This window comes from Canis aureus, chromosome 10, assembly GCF_053574225.1.
Source record: "Canis aureus isolate CA01 chromosome 10, VMU_Caureus_v.1.0, whole genome shotgun sequence".
Classification (NCBI taxonomy): domain Eukaryota; kingdom Metazoa; phylum Chordata; class Mammalia; order Carnivora; family Canidae; genus Canis; species Canis aureus.
This window is the reverse complement of record NC_135620.1, coordinates 18,251,211-18,269,207: the sequence shown is the minus strand read 5'-3', so window position 1 is coordinate 18,269,207 and position 17,997 is coordinate 18,251,211. Positions and strand designations below refer to the sequence as shown.

General features: G+C 39.5%; 1 protein-coding gene across 12 annotated transcripts in view; it reads right to left on the bottom strand.

The window, feature by feature from the left end:
- The window catches only part of CCDC192 (coiled-coil domain containing 192), a 217,183-nt gene that overhangs the window by 169,169 nt on the left and 30,017 nt on the right, over positions 1-17,997 (bottom strand). For all 12 annotated transcript variants that reach the window (XM_077911512.1, XM_077911517.1, XM_077911514.1 and 9 more), the window contains one exon: positions 13,789-13,896. In XM_077911512.1, coding sequence (XP_077767638.1) covers positions 13,789-13,896 — 108 coding nt within the window. The remainder of the gene's footprint in view (positions 1-13,788; positions 13,897-17,997) is intronic.

Sequence of the window (17,997 nt, the reverse complement as noted above, 5' to 3'; positions counted from 1 at the left end):
CAAAGGCAGATGCTCAACCACTAAGCCACCCAGGTGCCCTGACTGCTTCCATTTTAAATTAATGAACACAAATCTCAGTGTTGAATCTCACTGTCCTGAAAGCAAATTATCATTATATTTTTCTCTTTGTAAACTGCCTTTCCTCTTTTCTCAGATAATATTATTCTCTATTCTTTTCTCAAATGTCATTTCTTTCTTTTTTTCTCTTCAGAATTCCAATCCCACCCTTCACCTCAAATGACCACCTCATCAATAATTTACTGAAAAAATAGAAGCTGCCAGATGGCTACTCCCTCACCTTCCCACTGGCCAGTGTTTGAACCTTACTGCAGCAGAGACTGTTAATTCATTTCCCAACAGTTGTTTACCTATTTATCCCTTGCTACCAGGCACCCAATTTGGATTAGCTAGCAGCCATGTGTTTAGGGGAGCTTGGCCTTGTCTAGTCCTTGGGAATGAATCACAATTAAACTAAGCCAGCCATGTTGGTCTCATTCCCAGGTATAAAGGATTATTTTAAGCATGGGCTTGCAATCCAGTAGAGGCCCCTGGAGCCCCAGGAAAAGGATTTAACTAGATTTTTTTTTTTAAGACACACAGGAGGAAGTACATCTCTTTTTCTCAGTATCTTTTGACTGCATATAATTCTTAAAATTGCTGCAGATACCTTATAAATATCACACAGGGGTGGAGGAGCAAAGGATGGGTAATACCTGTGTTCTTGGTGACATTCTTGAGCCACTGAATTAACCAACCTTAGAACCGCTCCACCTTAAAACTTATTGTTCCATGCTGGCCTTATTACATTACTTTAATTGGATTCCTGTTACTTAGAGGTGAAGGCATTCTTTATTAGACAAATGGAGAAGATATTCTTCTATCAAAGCCCAGCCCTTCCAGTAGTCTTTGAAGCACCTCTCCTTGATCACAAAGCCTTCACCCCTGTCATTTCTGCACACACCCTCCATCCATTGCTGCGTTATCTATCTCCCCACTTCTGGTTGATCCTATTTCACATATAAACATGTTAATAGTAGTTCCCATGAACAAAAGAGAGCCATTGACAGCCTCAAATAATGACTTTTCTTAAAATAATTGCCTACCTACACTGTTGTCACTTTCTTAGAATATTCCCACTCTTTTTTTTAAAGAAAAAAAAATATTGGCTTATATAATTGGGGAGACAGAAGTAGATTTTTGTTTTACTCACAGCTAGATCCGCAAACTCAGAAGTCATATTCTATCTCTTTTTACTTCTGTATCTTGGTGCTGCTCCTATGTGTTGGCCTAATCATTTCCTGGTACAGACAAGCTTCTTCACACAGTGGGAAAAAATGTTACCTATAGCCTGCCAGGTTCATGACCTCAATAGTAAGACAATTTGTCCTCTGGTAACAAATTGAAAAAGGACTCTATTTGGCCCATCTTAGTTCATATGAGTTTTCCGAGAGTAGTCTTTATGGTCAGGAAAATAATATATCATAAGTGATTAGAAAAAATTTTTTACTAAAACCTAGAAAATGTGCCAAATGATCATTCCCTTGACTATGATTAACAACCACAGAATGATTATAAGATTGGAGCCAGGAAAAACATTTCTCTAGAAAAGGTAGACACAAAAACAGAGGCCAGTTAAAGTTCATCCTCTGGGTGCTAAACACAATAATACCACAGACAGTAAGTATATGCATTTCCCACAATGCTCTGGCATATGATGCATCTATTCTACATGAATCCAAAAATGTACTCACCCCTCCCCCAAAAGGAGATAACCTAAAGTCATATCAAGTTCCTATATCTAGCTCTGCATTTAGATCTCCAAGTTATGTGTATTCCACCCTGAATCACATGCAGATGAGACTCATCATGGTATAGTGTCCAAGGATTAAATAAAAAATATACCCTCCCTAAAACCAGGACAACCATAATATACTCCCCTTTTTTAAAAAAAATGGAAAAGGGGAAACAACATACAGTTGTCACTAGCTATTGCAAATACCACACTGTACTGGCTAGTGATAACAAAGTCGATCCTGACTGTGCAGTGAGTGAACGTTTCTGATGTGTTTGAGGCTGCTTCGGACCTCTAGGAAACTTCTTTTCCCTTTTCTTCCATGGCCTCTGTCAAAAAAAAGGCTAGAGGGTATTTCTTTGGTGGAGGGTATGTACCAAGGTAAATTTCAGGTATGTCACTAATTCCTCTTTTTGTCAGAACCATTTTAGTTATGTTACAGAAACCCAGTGCAAACTTAGCTTAAAGAGAGAATTAACTTTTTTTAACTAAGAAGTAGAGGCACCCCTATGTCCTAGTCTTAAATTAGATTCTCAGAATTCTCTCACTTTACAGTCCTTGGTGTTCTCTCTCTCTCTCTCTCTCTCACACACACACACACATTATAGGAAAAAATTTCCCAGGAGCTGGGAAGAGGACTTCCCTGAATTATATTTCTCTCCTAATCTCTCTTCAATTGCCTTTTGCCCTCCACTAATCTACCAACGCTGAGCTTATCAAGGTTGCCTATGATCCTCATTTTACCAAACATAGTGAACAAGTTTCTAGTCATCTCATTCAACCTCCCAGTAAAATAGACATCTGAATACTCCATGCCTCTTCAAACACTTTTTCATATGTTTCTCTGGATTTCTTCCAGATTCTAAGTTTCCTTAGCTATTTTTTCTTTTCCTTTCAATTTCTAAATATTGAAACCTAAGAGTTTGGTCTTGGGCCCAAATTCTCTCCCTTGTCTATGCTCATTCTCTAGCTGATCTCATTAGGTGCCATAATTTAAACATGTTGGTTGCTCACATTTTTGGGGGGTGACATATAACCACTTAGCTTCAGGTTGATATATATGTATATCCAATAACTTACTTAATATTGTCACCTGAATGTATATGAGGCATTTAAAAATTAATGTACTCAAAATGAACTCTTCAACTTTTATGTGTTCCCCAGACTTCCTTCTCATAATAAATGGAATGACCTACAGTATGTATAAGCCACAAATATACTTAAAACTTCTCTTTCTCTCATCATCCACCTCGTCCATAACCAAGTACAATTATGAAAATCACCCCATTAATGTGAATTTTCATATTTATCTCTTCTCATTGTCTTTTCTCCTAGAAGATCTAGGAAAACCCACACATATACACACAGCAAATAATACTGCAGGATAGGTTTCTAGTGTCATTCAGAAACAAACTGAGTAAAGCTGTACTTGACAAACCTTGTGAAGCTTATACTACAGAGAAAAGAGTGATTTCATTTATAAACAAAGGCTTTCCTTGTGTAAAATGCTCTGTAAGCTGACTTGGACTAGCACTAAAAACTATGAAATATTTTGGCAATAAATAACAGAGGCACTTTAAAAACTACCTTTTCTACCTGTGGAATGGTCAAGAACCCTGATGTCTGAGGATACATTTAGTGCACAGAACTGGGTCTGTCTCATTTCAATTTTACAGTTAAAAACAAACAACACATTGCTCATCCTACCTCCATCCTAGACAAAACAGACTTTTACATTTATTAGTATTTCTGCCTTTAAAAAGTTATTTTGAGTCATTTCTAGGTTCATGCACATCTTAAAATAGACCTCCAAAGGCCTATAATTTAGAAGCATAGTTAACCATGTATTAGTTTGCTAGGGTTGCTATAAAAGAGTGCCATAAACTATGTGGCTTAAACATCATAAATGTATTATCTTACATTTCTGGAGACTAGAGGCCCCAGATCAAAAAGTTGGGAGGGTTAATTCCTTCTAAGTGGTGTGAAGAATGTCTCTTTTTAAAGATTTAATTTTTTTTAATTGAGAGACAGAGAACAGAGAGTGGGAGAGAGCAGAGCACAAGTAGGGGCAGAGGGCAAGGGGCAAGGGAGAGGGAGAAGCAGGCTCCTCGCTAAGCAGGGAGTCTAATATAGGGCTTGTCCCAGGACACTGGGATCATGACTGAGCCAAAGACAGCTGCCTAACTGACTGAGCTACCCAGGTGCCCCGTGAAGAATCTCTTCTATATCTCTCTTCTGGCTTCTCATGATTTTACTTGCAGTCTTTGGCATTCTTTGGCTTGTAGATACATCACCCTGGTCTCTGTCTTTGTCTTCATGTGACATTCTTCCTGTGTATCTGTGTCTAAATTTTTACTTCTTTAAAGGACACCAGCCATATTGGATTAGGGGCCCATCTTACTCTACTATGTCCTCATCTTAACAAATTATATCCACAGCAACCCTGTTTCCAAATAAACTCATGTTCTGAGGTACTGGGAGTTAGAACTTCAACATTTGGATTTGGAAGGGACACAATGCAACCCACAACACACCCAAGTTTTTCAGGGAAGGAGACTCTGAGTAGTAAAGGAAAATTTAAGCTCTAAGTGAAAACAGAGAGAAATATTTGCCAAAATATCAATCGATAATTGAAATATAAAGTTCCAGGCATAGAGATTCCTAAGAGTTCTTTAATCTCCAAAAAAGCTCTCTGGGTTTAATGGATAGATAAGAATATCAGAAAGAAATGAGACATGGTGAAAAGTGAGGCAATTAATCATTGACTTGGATATAAAGGTCAAATGTTTGGATGTAAAAATGAAAAAGCAGTAATAGCAGGTTCAGAGAAATTAAAGCCAACAACTCTAGTGGCCTAGGTCTCCTGCCTAGGATACAATACACCCAGTCCTTCCAAGTTCCAGCGCATTCTCAGAGCACTTTCATGCAACAGGGCACAGACTCCCCCTGCTGGTCAGACTCAGAGTTGACTCTGCTCCCTGGCTTGGGGGAAATGCTTTCTGCCATTCTTTTTGTTTCTCTCCGGGGTTTCCCTTTCTCCTCAAATCTTCTCAACATCTAACTTAATACAGGGCAGCTGGATTTTCATACCTGCTCTATGTTCAATCTTCTGTGTAACATCTGAGAAACCTCTTCTTGTTAAGGAATGATAGTGGAAAAGGCCAATGACATGTTAGTATTATTATACAAATAGTTTTGACTTTGAACATCCCCTGAAGAATACAAGGACTGCCCTGTTACTATAAAGCCATTTAATAATGGCAGGAGATTTGCATTTATAAAACTCCCAGGTTAAACATTAAACTGTTCCTGAGGCTAATAAATGAGATCTTCATACATAAAACACGTGGTCATCCAAAATTTTCCCCTTGAAGCCCTAGGGACTGAAAAACGAGGAGGAAAAAAAACTACTTCTAAGACATGGATTAGGGTCTGATATATCAGAGGGCTACAGTATTCAAAAGACCTAAGTGAGGAAATCCAAATTATGAGGCTTTGGAAACAATCCAGAGCATATGTGGGGTAAATTGAGCCTCCATAGAGCCTTCCAAAGGAAATGGATCACCTTTAATACTTAATGATTCAAATATAAGATAGTTGGGGTAACCACTGATCAAGTCACCTAAAACTTGGGATCTATCTTGAATACTACTTTCCCATTAATTAATCACTAAATCTAACTCTTAAATATTTCTTGTCTCTATTTCTCTTCAGAACTGATAGGCACTTATCATTTCCAAACCAGATTTTTACAGGAGCCTACCCACTGATGTGCCTGGCTTTGGTCTCCTCACAGATATGGTCTTCTTAGTCCTCTCAGAATTTTCTTTTAAGATTTTTATTTACTTATTCATGAGAGACACAGAGCATGAGAGAGAGGCAGAGACACAGGCAGAGGGAGAAGCAGGCTCCATGCAGGGAGCCAGACATGAGACTCGATCCAGGGTCTGCTGAAGGCAGCACTAAATCGCTGAGCCACCTGGGCTGCCCTCAGAATTTTCTAAGTGCAAATGTGAATATGCCCCATTTAATGGTTCCACAATGCCCATAGGTCAACTCAAATTGCTGTATTAGAAAGGGCATGAGCTTTGACATCAGAGACACAAGTGGATGGATTCAAACTCGATTTGAGACTCAGGGAAGTCACTGTCTGAACTTCTTCTGTGAGGCATATGGTATAGTAGGATAATTACAATTGGTGGGGAAGTGGGAGATGGATTATGAGAGTACCTAGGAAGGATATCTAACCCAAAACTGAAGGAAGAAGGAACGCATTTTTTGAGGAAGCAGTATCTAATTGAATATCTGAAAACAGGAGTTGGTTGGGATGTTGTGGATAATGGGAAAGAGGGCGAGGGGAAATAAAGGGAGCATTCTTAGGCAAAAGCAGAGTTAAAAGGATATATTAAATAAAACTTGGCTCAGAAACAAAGATTTTTGTTTTTTCTTAAATGAGAGAGATAAGAGAGGATATGATACATACAAGGAATTGAAAGTGATGTAATAGTGAGATACAAGGAGTAGGGGGTCTGACCACCAATGACTATAGCACCTGTTAAACAGTAAGATTTGACCCTGATGGTAAAAGATAACTAATTTAGGAGTTAAGCCAAGGAGAAATATGTGTTGTGGAATCTTCCCTTTGTCTGCAGTGTTGAGGAGCCATTAAATAAGAACCATAATGAAAGCTTCTGCTGTTGGTGGCCTGAACAAGGGCAGTGGTGGGAGAGAGATTAAAGGAAACGGATTCAAGAAATCTTTGATAGGCATCATCCATAGTACTTAGCTATTGACTGTATGTGTGGCATGAGGAAAAGGAAAGAATCAAAGCAGCACAGATTTCTGATATGAGCCACAGGGTGGCTGGGGGAACCTGTCCCAGGGTTAGGTGATATGAGAGAAGGAACAGATCTGAAGCAGGAAGCTAATGAACAGGAAAAGCATGAGTGAGTTGACTGAGAACTTTGATGGTGCTCTTTAGTAGACAGTTGAATATTCAGGTCTGGGTTCATGAAAAAGACCCGGACTAATGATGAAGAGGTGGTTCTTGGGGCAGATTGTGTGCCCTTAGGGCCGGTTACCAAGGAAGAATGTAGAGAAAGAGCAGATGAGAGGGCTGCAATCGCACAACAGAGCTTTCATCATTTGCAAGATGGGGATAAGATTCCCCAGGGCCTTCAGAAGAAATGCATGTGCTGACATACGTGGGAGGACCTAGCAAAATGCCTTACTCACGGTACAAGCTTAATAAGTATTTACAGAATGAATAAATGAATAATTGATAAAGCATATACCTAATTTCCTCATTTCCTTGCAGAAATTAAGGAAAGTGAATGTGGGTTTGCCATCTCTGAGAAACCTTTAAAGAAAATGTCCATGCAAAAAGACACCTGCTTTTATCAGCAGAGCCATGATTCATAAGGGACAAGGCATTTTGGCTTTTTCTTAGACAAGAAAGTCACATTTATTAGCGCCCAGTCAGCTATTTAAAACTGACCTCTGTTTGATCTTGACATTTACAAGCAAAAGGAAGTCTTTAGTTATGTAACAGGCCAGCAGTCCATGCATCCCGCCTGTAACAACAATAGCAACAGAAGCCCATTTGTCATTGTGCCTGACTCGATTCAAAACAACACATCTCTTCACCAGCTTGTCTTTTTTCCCTTACATTCTCTTAAGCTCTCAATTAATGCCCAACAATCTAATAAGGGGGTAAAAATTGACACCTGCTTAGGTAAGAGGAAGTGTGTGTGTGTGTGTGTATGTGTGTGTACACGCGTGCATGCAGGGGTGTTTAAAGAGGGCATTCTGGGGGATCCCTGGGTGGCTCAGCGGTTTCTCGCCTGCCTTTGGCCCAGGGCGCTATCCTGGAGTCCCAGGATCGAGTCCCGCATGAGGCTCCCGGCATGGAGCCTGCTTCTCCCTCTGCCTGTGTCTCTGCCTCTCTCTCTCTCTATCATAAATAATAAATAAAAATAAATCTTAAAAAAAAAAGAGGGCATTCTGCTGTAAAATCAACCAGAACCAAAGTGTTAAAATGAAGTTCCCAGTAGCTAGGTTTCATGGTGATAAGGAAGCCCATTCCAGGTCAAACAGACTGCTTGTGAATTTGATTTTATGGTATTAAAGTAGACTTCCAAAAAGATTGGAAAACAAAAACTCATTCACAGAAACTCATGATTTCAGATTGGCATATCAAGCATAATTTCTGAGCATTTGCAGAAATGAATACTCCTACCAAGGGCACATTACTTATTTCAAATAAACTTGACATCAAGGGATCTACTGTTGCATTTAAACAATGAAAAAAGAACCAGAACATTTTTGGGGAGCAATCTCAGTGTGTATCAAGTCACTTTTAGCCATCCATACACATATTTGGCATCTAAAAATTTGCTGAAGATCTTTATTTTTTCTATTCCCAAACTTAAAAAACAGATTAAATACTAAGAAGCAAATAATGGGAGTTTATATTAGAGCCTTAGGTATGTACAAAATGATAAATAATGTTGGATTCCCAGAGTCAAACATAGTCTTTCATCTTTGTACTTGATTGCTTGCTTGTTATACTAAATGCTTAAGGTAAAAGATCAGTTAGAAGATTCATTCAATTTCCAGCTACTTCATAAGTAAGAATGGTCCACTGTGCTTCTCACAATAAGAAAGGATCTTGGTAAAGGACCCAGAAGACCAAATCCAAGTTCCTGCTCAAAAATTTACCTGGGGTTTCCAACCAGAAGTACCTGTTGAAAGTCACAGAGTTATTTATAGAGCATGGAACAGAATTGAGAGTCTACAGAATCACACATCTGTAAACAATTGAGTTTTGATGAGGCTGTCAAGACCATTCAGTGGAGAAAGAATCATCTCTTCAGCAAATGGCGCTGGGATAAGCCCATTGTGCTACATGTGCTACCTGGGGATATCCAGGTAGCACAAGTAGCACAATGGGCTACAGTATGGTCAAGGGCTTGGATGAGTAAGGCAGAGATCGCTATTTGCCAACCTAATATCTCTTCTAACCTTCTTAGTAAAAGAATCTCCATACTCTTAGGGTGGAAATGTGCCCAGCTAAATATTCATATTTTCTAGCCTCCATGCAGTAGTCAGGGATATATAAGAATTTTTACACTGAGTTTTTGAGAAAAGTTCTTTAAAAGTTCTTCAAAGGGGCTGCATAGATGGCAGTTGTCCTTCCCTATTCTGCATGTGCTTTTCCCTTCTTCTTGCTGCTGGACATGTGAAAAGAATGGCTGCAGCAGGTGCATCTCGGATGTTGAAAGTGGAAGCCATGTTTGTGAATGCATGGAGAGACAGAGCCCTGGCTTTTGAGAGTTGTGAAGCAGCTACCACGCTGGTCCTGGGCTGCCTGTGTCCAGACTAACATTATATGACTGAAAAACAAATGTCTACTTTATGAGTAGTGTTTAGGCCACTCTTTGGAGGGGTTATTTGTTTTATGTACCCAAGACTGATCCTAGCTGATTCAATCCATGCGCTATTGGGGCACAGAGCAAGGGTGAAGAGGACCTTTTGCCTGCAGATTTGGATTAGAGCTAGAGCCAAACTTCAATCTAGGGTGCAAACTTGTGAAAAATGTAAATTGTTGATCCCTACCCCAGATCTACTGACTCAGAAACCCTGGGGGTAAGGCCCAGCAATCAACAAGCTCTCTGGGTTCCAGTATAGAGGTAGGTTTACGTTCAGTGCTACTTGAGTGGGAAACTTCTTTTAAGTGGCTTTGGCTTATGACCACATGTTCCTAAGAATAGGGACTGTGACTTTAAAAATACTTAGGTTCTAATATCAGCTTCACCATTTATTAATTTCATGACCTTGGGTAAATGACTTAATGTCTTTGAGTCTCATGTTCTTCATGTAGATCATCATAATAGTGCCCTTCCTAGCATTCTTGTGTGTCAGTTAAATGGAATGTCCACAAATCTAAGCCCATTACCTAGAAAACTGTAGATGCTTAATAAATATTAGTTTCTCCACTCACTGACTTTACAATGCATTGTAGTGGTCTGGTACAAGGCATGCATTCATATGGGATTCAGGCTTTAGATATCTCACCACACCACATATCCATCATCCCCCTTTCACACTTTGTGTCCATTATTGCTTCTGTTATTATTTAAGATGGAGGTGAATGTTAGACAGGGAGATACCAGAGGAAAAAAGAAAGGGAAAGGAGTCTTCTTTGAATACAACATAACTGGTCAAGTTTGCTACAGAGTCAGAATACAAGAAGGCCCTGCTATTAGTTTTATTTTGGGCCTGCGGAAAGGTCCTTCTCATCAGATAAGGGAAAAATTATGCATAGCTGGCGCTTGAGCTATTACTAAGAAGTGAGAAAAAGGCTTTTTTCAAAAATTGGGAAATACTACCATGTGCTTCTCCATTGAAATTTCTCTGTATCCCAAGTATCACCAATAATTCTCTCCTTATGGAAACAAAAAGGGTAAAATTAATTTTATGCTGCAAAAGACCATAAAGGGGCTCCTTGTTGCGTCTTGTCTATGTCTCATTCCTACCTGGGAAAAACAATGATTCAAAAAAAAAAAAAAGTCAAGTTTCTACCAGGCTTCTCACCTCCTAGCTCTTGCATCTAATCACAACATTCTTTTCCAACTAGTATCTGTGGCACCCCTCATATGTAACCAATATTTTGCTCACTATGATAGCCATAAGACACCTGAAGCTAATTCTGACAACATGGTTGTTACTGGATTCACCTCCTTGGTGAAGGAATGATCACAGTTCTCTCCTCCCCAGTTTGCCCATGAAACCCTGAAACAACCACATACCAGCACTACAGATTCAGCTCCTGCTTGGAGCAAAATCAGAGAATGGGCAGAAAGAGAAGACCCAAAATATAAAGCAGAAAGGATGAACAAGGTGAAATTATTTGGGTCCCTTTATCACATAAATAGTTTGGAAAGAGTGAAAGAGAAAGTTGGACTCTTAAATAGCCAAGCTAGGACAAGGGACCTGGGATGGAAAGGGCGCTCTCCTGCTTGAAAGACTCTAACATTGTGAATGCTGAGGAAGTGCTATGTTACAACTTGAGTGTCTTTTAAATGCTTTGAGGGACACCAGCAAAAAAAAAAAAAAAAAAAAAAGAGAGAGAGAGAGAGAGAGAGAGAGAGAATGAGAAACTCCTTATACATACACACATACTAGCCCCTGACATCTGATACAGAGAACCACATGTTTTGTTATGACTACTAAAAGTGGAGATGAATGAACCTTTGTTGAGAAACCACTAAAAGCCTGATATACTTATGTAAACTTCACAACTGCCTAAGAAACCAGTATGTTTACCTCCTTTTAGTTTTTTTAAAGATTTATTTATCTATCTGAGGTGAGGAGGGACAGAGGGAAATAGAATCTCAAGCAGACTCGCTGCTGAGCTCCGAGCTCTAGGTCACAAAGCTCCATCTCATGAAGCTAAGATCATGACCTGAGCTGAAATCAAGACTCAGACACTTACCAACTGAGGTACCCAGGTGTCCCTACCCCACATTTAGATAAAACAGCTGCCTGAGACTCAGAGAGATGATGTGAATTGCCCAAGGTCATGAAGCTAGCAGGTAGTGTAACCTGAGCTCTCCTGAGTCTCCTGCTAGGAGCTGGGAATCAGAAGCTGCTATTGAATGGGGAGTCATGGGCCAAAATTATGGCCAGGGGAAGTGTCTCAGGAACTGCCCTGCCGATTCCCTCTGCACTGGCGGACCTTTGGATCTGTGCTCCATTATGAAACTGGGTTTTCCTGACACTTTTTAGTGCAAAAAGTATTGGGATCCCAGGACAAAAGCCGTGGGATCTATTTGTGTGTGGTCACAGACTACAGGCCACCGAAGTCCCTTTCTTTGTCCCTCTCGTCTGCACTGCTGATAGAAGCCAGCACTCATGCAAAAACTGTTTATGATTTTCTCCAGAAACCTTTTTACTCTTCTTTCTCTCTGCTCCCCTAACATTTTGCTTTGTTTTTGTTTGTTTTTTTAAGATTTTATTTATTCATGAGAGACACAGAGAGAGGCAGAGACAGGGGCAGAGGGAGAAGCAGGCTCCCTGTGGGGAGCCCAATGTGGGACTCAATCCTGGGACCCCAGGATCATGCCCTAAGCCAAAGGCAGACAGATGCTCAACCACTGAGTCACCCAGGTGCCCCTGCCTTTTTTCTACCTGCCTCTCCTGGTGCTTTATCTACTACCTAATTCCCAGGCATTTACTCCCACTGATTTACTCCACTGATTTCCTACTGGAAATGCAATCTAGTATTTTCTTTAGCAAAACCTGCTAATGATGAGTTATTTACTGTATTACCTAGAACAAGAGTTTGATTCTCATGGCCCTTTCTCACTCTGGCCAACTTAGTGGCTGCAACATTCCTAAAGCTATAACTAGCTCAGGTTATAAATCTTAATAGCAAATTATCCTGATCTCATACTGCTTTTATTTTTATGATAGACACATGATTGCCCAGAAATAAATAAAAACTGCTAGAGGGAAACTAACAAAGAATTCTGTTTACTGTGTGATGTCACACAGGAAGTGGACACAATCTTATTTCCTCACTATTTATTTGTAGGTTTCTTCTTCATCATGAGCCAACAGAGAACTTGCTGGACTTTGCTGATGTTAGAAATGTTCAGTGCAAGTAAATTGAGGCAAAGTACCAACAGATGCTTAGTGTAGATAAAATCTTAAAAATCTATACTTCCCATTCTAAGTTAATTCTATGTTCTAGTCTAAGGCAAAGCCAGGAGGTAACAATTTGGCTAACAGTGAAATTTACTCTTTTCTTAAAGGCGAGATCCATTGGGCAACAATACCATGAGCTTCCACTCCTTGGTTCCATTCCAAATCTTTGTCCTCTCCTCTGCTTCCCCAACCTGTTTCTAGCCCACCAGGCCAGCCTGCCTGGTCAATACTCGGCCATAGGGCTGACAAAATGATTTGGATTGCCAGGGAAAGCCAGCTAGCATTTCCCACCATCCTTGTGACAAGTCCTGTATTAATGATACTTAAAAGAAGCATTAACATGTATACATGTATACAAGCAGAAATATTCCTAATCACACACACACACACACACACACACACACACACACATCACTGTCTTGAATATTAATGACAATTTCTCTTTTTGCAATCATGTAGTGGCATAGCCTGGTAAGGAACACAGTGGCACCCAGTGGACAAATGTTTGATTGTTTGACTCAGGTGTTCCATTCTGAAATGTTCTCATATCTTAGCCTTAAGGAAGGTCAGTTGCTCCCCTTGTTTTTGCCTATTCTTTTGTCATCACATTTTAAAAATATCTACTGAATTTAAAAATAAAGGGGAGGGAACCATTCTTACACTTTTTATCTTTTCCAGAATAAGACTTAACCCCCGCTTAAAGATGGCTTGCATAACTCATAGGCTAGAGTGAATGAAAATCAAAATATAAATGTAAAAGGAGTTTTAAAGGCTGGAAAGGCCCATCAAGATTAAGGTAATTATTGTTACAGATAAAATGACTAAAGGGCTGTGTGTGTGTGTGTGTGTGTGTGTCATTAGATAAACAAGTCAAAGCACAGATTATTTGTTTGCTTGTTTATTTACCTAGAGTAGAATTGACATAAAATGTTACATTAGTTTCAGGTGTACAACATAGTGATTCAGCATCTCTATGCCTTATGCTGTGCTCACCACAAGTGTAGCTATTGTCTGTCACCACACAGTTACAATATCACTGACTTTATTTCTTATGCTGTGCCTGTTACTACCATGACTTCTTCTTTCTGTAACTGGAAGCCTCTGCCTCCCACTCCGCTTTACCCCTTCTGCCCATCCTCTGACACCCCTTTCCCCTGGGACCCATCAGTTTGCTCTCTCTATTTATACATCTGTTTCTAGTTTTTATAAAACATGTATTTAGATTTACACTTGTTCTACGGCAGACTTGAAGAACACAGATTTCCAGTCTGAATGACAGGTCTTACCTGTTCAGATAAGGACTTAGCCTTTTCTTCTGCTTCCTTCAGGCAAATCTCCAAGGCCTCAAATTGTGCCAAAGTAAATGCCATCTGTCTGGTTTCCAGGGACTCTTTCTTTAAAACAATAATCACGTATTACTTTTTGATATTGATAACTTCCTGAATATATCTTAAGCATCTTTCTGGACAAAGATAGGGTTAATAAACTCAACAAAATCATATCCTTTTCTTCAACACAGTAATAAAACAGTGAAATGTTACCAAAACAATAGTCTTACTTAACAGTTTAACATCTAAATGGGAGGGTAAAAAAATGCATATTAAATTACGACAATGAACAGCTTTAGAAAGTTAGACTAAAATTACCCACACTGGAATTTGGTTCATCTGTAGCCTTTTATTCCTGATACAAACAGAACTTTCCTTCCAGAGGCTAAGACCAGGACCTCACATTCCTGGTAAGAGATGTCACCTAGAATACCTCTATTTTTAGCATTCACCTATCCTCAGGAACAGAACCATGTACACTCAGAGAAGCTCATTTCCTCTGATTGCAGCTTTCCTATCACAAGTTTCATTAAAGCAAAGAAACCACAGAGCTTAGAATCAGATCATTCTTGCCCAGAATGTGGCTAAGATGATTGGAATCAGCAGATGTGTAGACACTTCCTCTCCAAGTGGTTCTGAAGTTGCTCTTTTTCATCTACAAGCAGTAGAGTGTGCAATATTGGTATGGAAAGATCACTTGCAGGCTCTGGTGAGACTACAGCATTCATTTCCTGACTACTTGGGCTATCCTGATAATCATTACACAGCAATATGAAAACTTGAAAAGGGAGACCTCATGTGCTGGGATTATGATCTTCCTACAGTCTGCTTGGGTGTGTCCTATTCTCTTGTCAATGCTCAGGCTCTTCCAATGAACTCCATCAGAAGGAAAAACTGTGTTTATTCTTTTCTTTTCCTTTTTTCTTTTCTTTTCTTTTCTTTTCTTTTCTCTTTTCTTTCTCTTTCTTTCTTTCTTTCTTTCTTTCTTTCTTTCTTTCTTTCTTTTCTTTCTTATTTATTTTTTGACTGCTGCTTTGTTTTCTTCCTTTGGTTTAGGAGCCCACCAATTTTATACATGTGTGGATTTCCTAATGATACAAGAGAGCCATCTGGTGGTAAATGGAACCAGCCATAAAGATAAAGCATTCATTCAGGTCCTATCTGTACTGTACTGTACACTGAACCCTAGGGCCTCTGACATCAATGAAATTCTGTGGGATGCAGGGCAAAGAAACAGTGCTAGGTTCCCAAACAGCCTGGCTCCTAGATCGCACAAGGCTGCCTAATGCCCCCCACCCCAACTCCCTTGCACCAATCAGACTTTGAGGGGTGAACATCTTGGGCTAGAACAATGATATTTGGAATGAATCAATGATCCTCAGAAATCCATAATGATTCCAATACATTTCAAAAGTCAGTCCAAAAAAAAAAAATCCCAAAAATGAGCTTGAAAACAAAACTCTTGTGTATTTACACCTCTGGATAATTCATGCTGCAAAACATTTTATCCAGAAATGGGAAATTTCAAGAGGCCACACTATTCCAAAAAGATTGGGAATTCTAGTTCTAATTGCTATTTTCAGGGAGAAACTTCTTATCTAATGTTTGATCTCAAGAAGAAGTTTCTTAAATTTTTTTTTTTTAATTTATTTATGATAGTCACAGAGAGAGAGAGAGGCAGAGACACAGGTAGAGGGAGAAGCAGGCTCCATGCACCAGGAGCCTGATGTGGGATTCGATCCCGGGTCTCCAGGATCGCGCCCTGGGCCAAAGGCAGGCGCCAAACCGCTGCGCCACCCAGGGATCCCAGTTTCTTAAATTTTTTGTGAGTGGATCTAGCAAGATCAATTAATCTGTTTCTCTAGACCTTTCTCTCCAAATATCCCAAATTTTCCTAGCCAAGAAGGACAATTGTTTCTAGTAAGAAAGAGGCATTGTAAGTCAAAGCCAAATGAAACAGACCTGACTGAAGAGTGTTATTAGATTCCATGGGAACAGGCCTGTCTCAGTAGTTGAGGATCCGCCTTGGGCTCAGGGCATGATCCTGGGTCCTGGGATCGAGTCCCACATCAGGGTCCCCGCAGGGAGCCTGCTTCTCCCTCTGCCTATGACTCTGCATCTCTCTTTCTGGTCTCTCATGAATAAATAAATAAAATTTAGAAAAAATTCCACCGGACTTTTCATACAGGTAGATTTAAGAAATTGCCATGTGTTGTACAAAAGGGAAAGTCCTGAGCAAACTGAAGAATATAGTCTATCTTGGGCACCTTTGCTCCAGCTCCAAGCTATCATTCTCCACTCTGACTTGCTTTCCTGTTCTCCCACCCCTTTAAGGGAAATAGCCATAAATGTATCTACACAGAGGTAAAAATGACTTATATACAGGTGAGCACTCTTTAATAGGAGGCTGCTCCCACTTACCAAAGGAATAAAAATTAAATCAGGAATAATTTCAGAAATGAGTACATGCATGGGGTCAGAAGTTTTAGAGGTAGGGGTGTTGTTTCTAGGACCCTAAAGAAATTAGGTATAGTTAGTCATCATCCTAGTTTTGCAGAATGAAAAAGCAGAAGAGCAGAAAATTAAGTTCATTCTGCTTCAGGCACATGTGGACATACCTCACATAACGCCCCTATGTTTACTATGATTATAAAACTGTCTTGGTAGTTAAAGTAATTGAACAAATGAACTAATCAAAAGTCTGTTAAATGCTTTCATATGTTGAAAATATATGATATACAAGTGTTTGGGTTTTGAACCTGATGATTTTCAAATGATAATTTCGAGCAATTTAATGGGACTTCCAGTTTTTAACTTCTACTTTTTGTCTTAAAAATAAATGCTTTCATATGTTGAAAATATATGATATACAAGTGTTTGGGTTTTGAACCTGATGATTTTCAAATGATAATTTCGAGCAATTTAATGGGACTTCCAGTTTTTAACTTCTACTTTTTGTCTTAAAAATTTCTACGTAATATCAAGCCAGTCATCTAAGTACATGTAACTAAGATAACCAAGATGATTAAACTAAAAGAATACCACAAGTAAAAATTCAAATTCAACTCTTTGGTTGTTACAAAGACACTAGAGTATTATGCACGTGTGTTCAAGTTGACAATCTGTTAATTTTCTCGAGGTCACTAACCCATCTCATCTTTTCATCATCCCCTTCCTTAAAGTCAGTATTTCTTTATCTTACAATGGCCTTGCTCTTCTTCAGCCACACAAACACCTTCCACTTTTCAGGACTGGTTCAAGATCTCTGACCCAGATCCTTCCCTGGCCTCTGAATCCAGGTGCCACAGGTAGAAAGAGCCCTGTCTGCCGAGGCAAGACTGCACAGCGCTGAGCATATAGTAGGAGCCCAATAAATAGCTGTTGATGGATTGAAGGCTCATCAGTCAAAGAAGGTGGTTGTACCAGAAAGCAGTCCCCTCTGCTGAGAGGCTTTTTTGAGGTTTTTTACATCCTTTCCATGTATCCAGCCTGGGACACTGACATGGATCAGAGCCCTAGGGAGATTCTGCTTGTCAAAAGCCAGGTACAAGCTTGTGTAGCAGATGGCCAGGAGGTAGCCATGAAGTTGGGTAATGATGGCAGGGTTGTCCTGAAGACAAAGCTAAAGCAGGCAACTACTTAGAAATGCTCAGTTCATGTTATTATTAGTAATTCCATTGCCCCAACTCCCTTAAAGAGAATCATTTGATATTAAAACTTTCTAGCTTATTTTTAAACCCTAGTAAAGGAATGTCCCCATAGAGGCACTTTTGTAATAGCAAATGATCAAACGATAACAGTAGGAAGAAAATTCAAGTATGCAATTAGAACAAAGTTAACGTGTTAGATATGTGCGTGTGCATTTATTTAAAAGTTAAATTGTTAAAAAAAAAGTATGATTATAACAAATAATACCATCACAGGAGAGCATTTTGACATGTGTCAGTTTAAGACAATTAAATGTTTCCAGCAATCTGAAACTTCACATGTCTGGGTAAGCAGACAGCAGCTCCTACTTAGCAGCACAGTAACTTCATGCCAGGTAAAACATGCTTTCAACACATTTTGCAATGGTCAAGCTTCATGCTCCATGTCTCTTCTTTGCTATCCCCCTGCCTGACTGGCATTAAACTTCTTCAGTCTTCTGTAACCTGCTCATATGTCTCA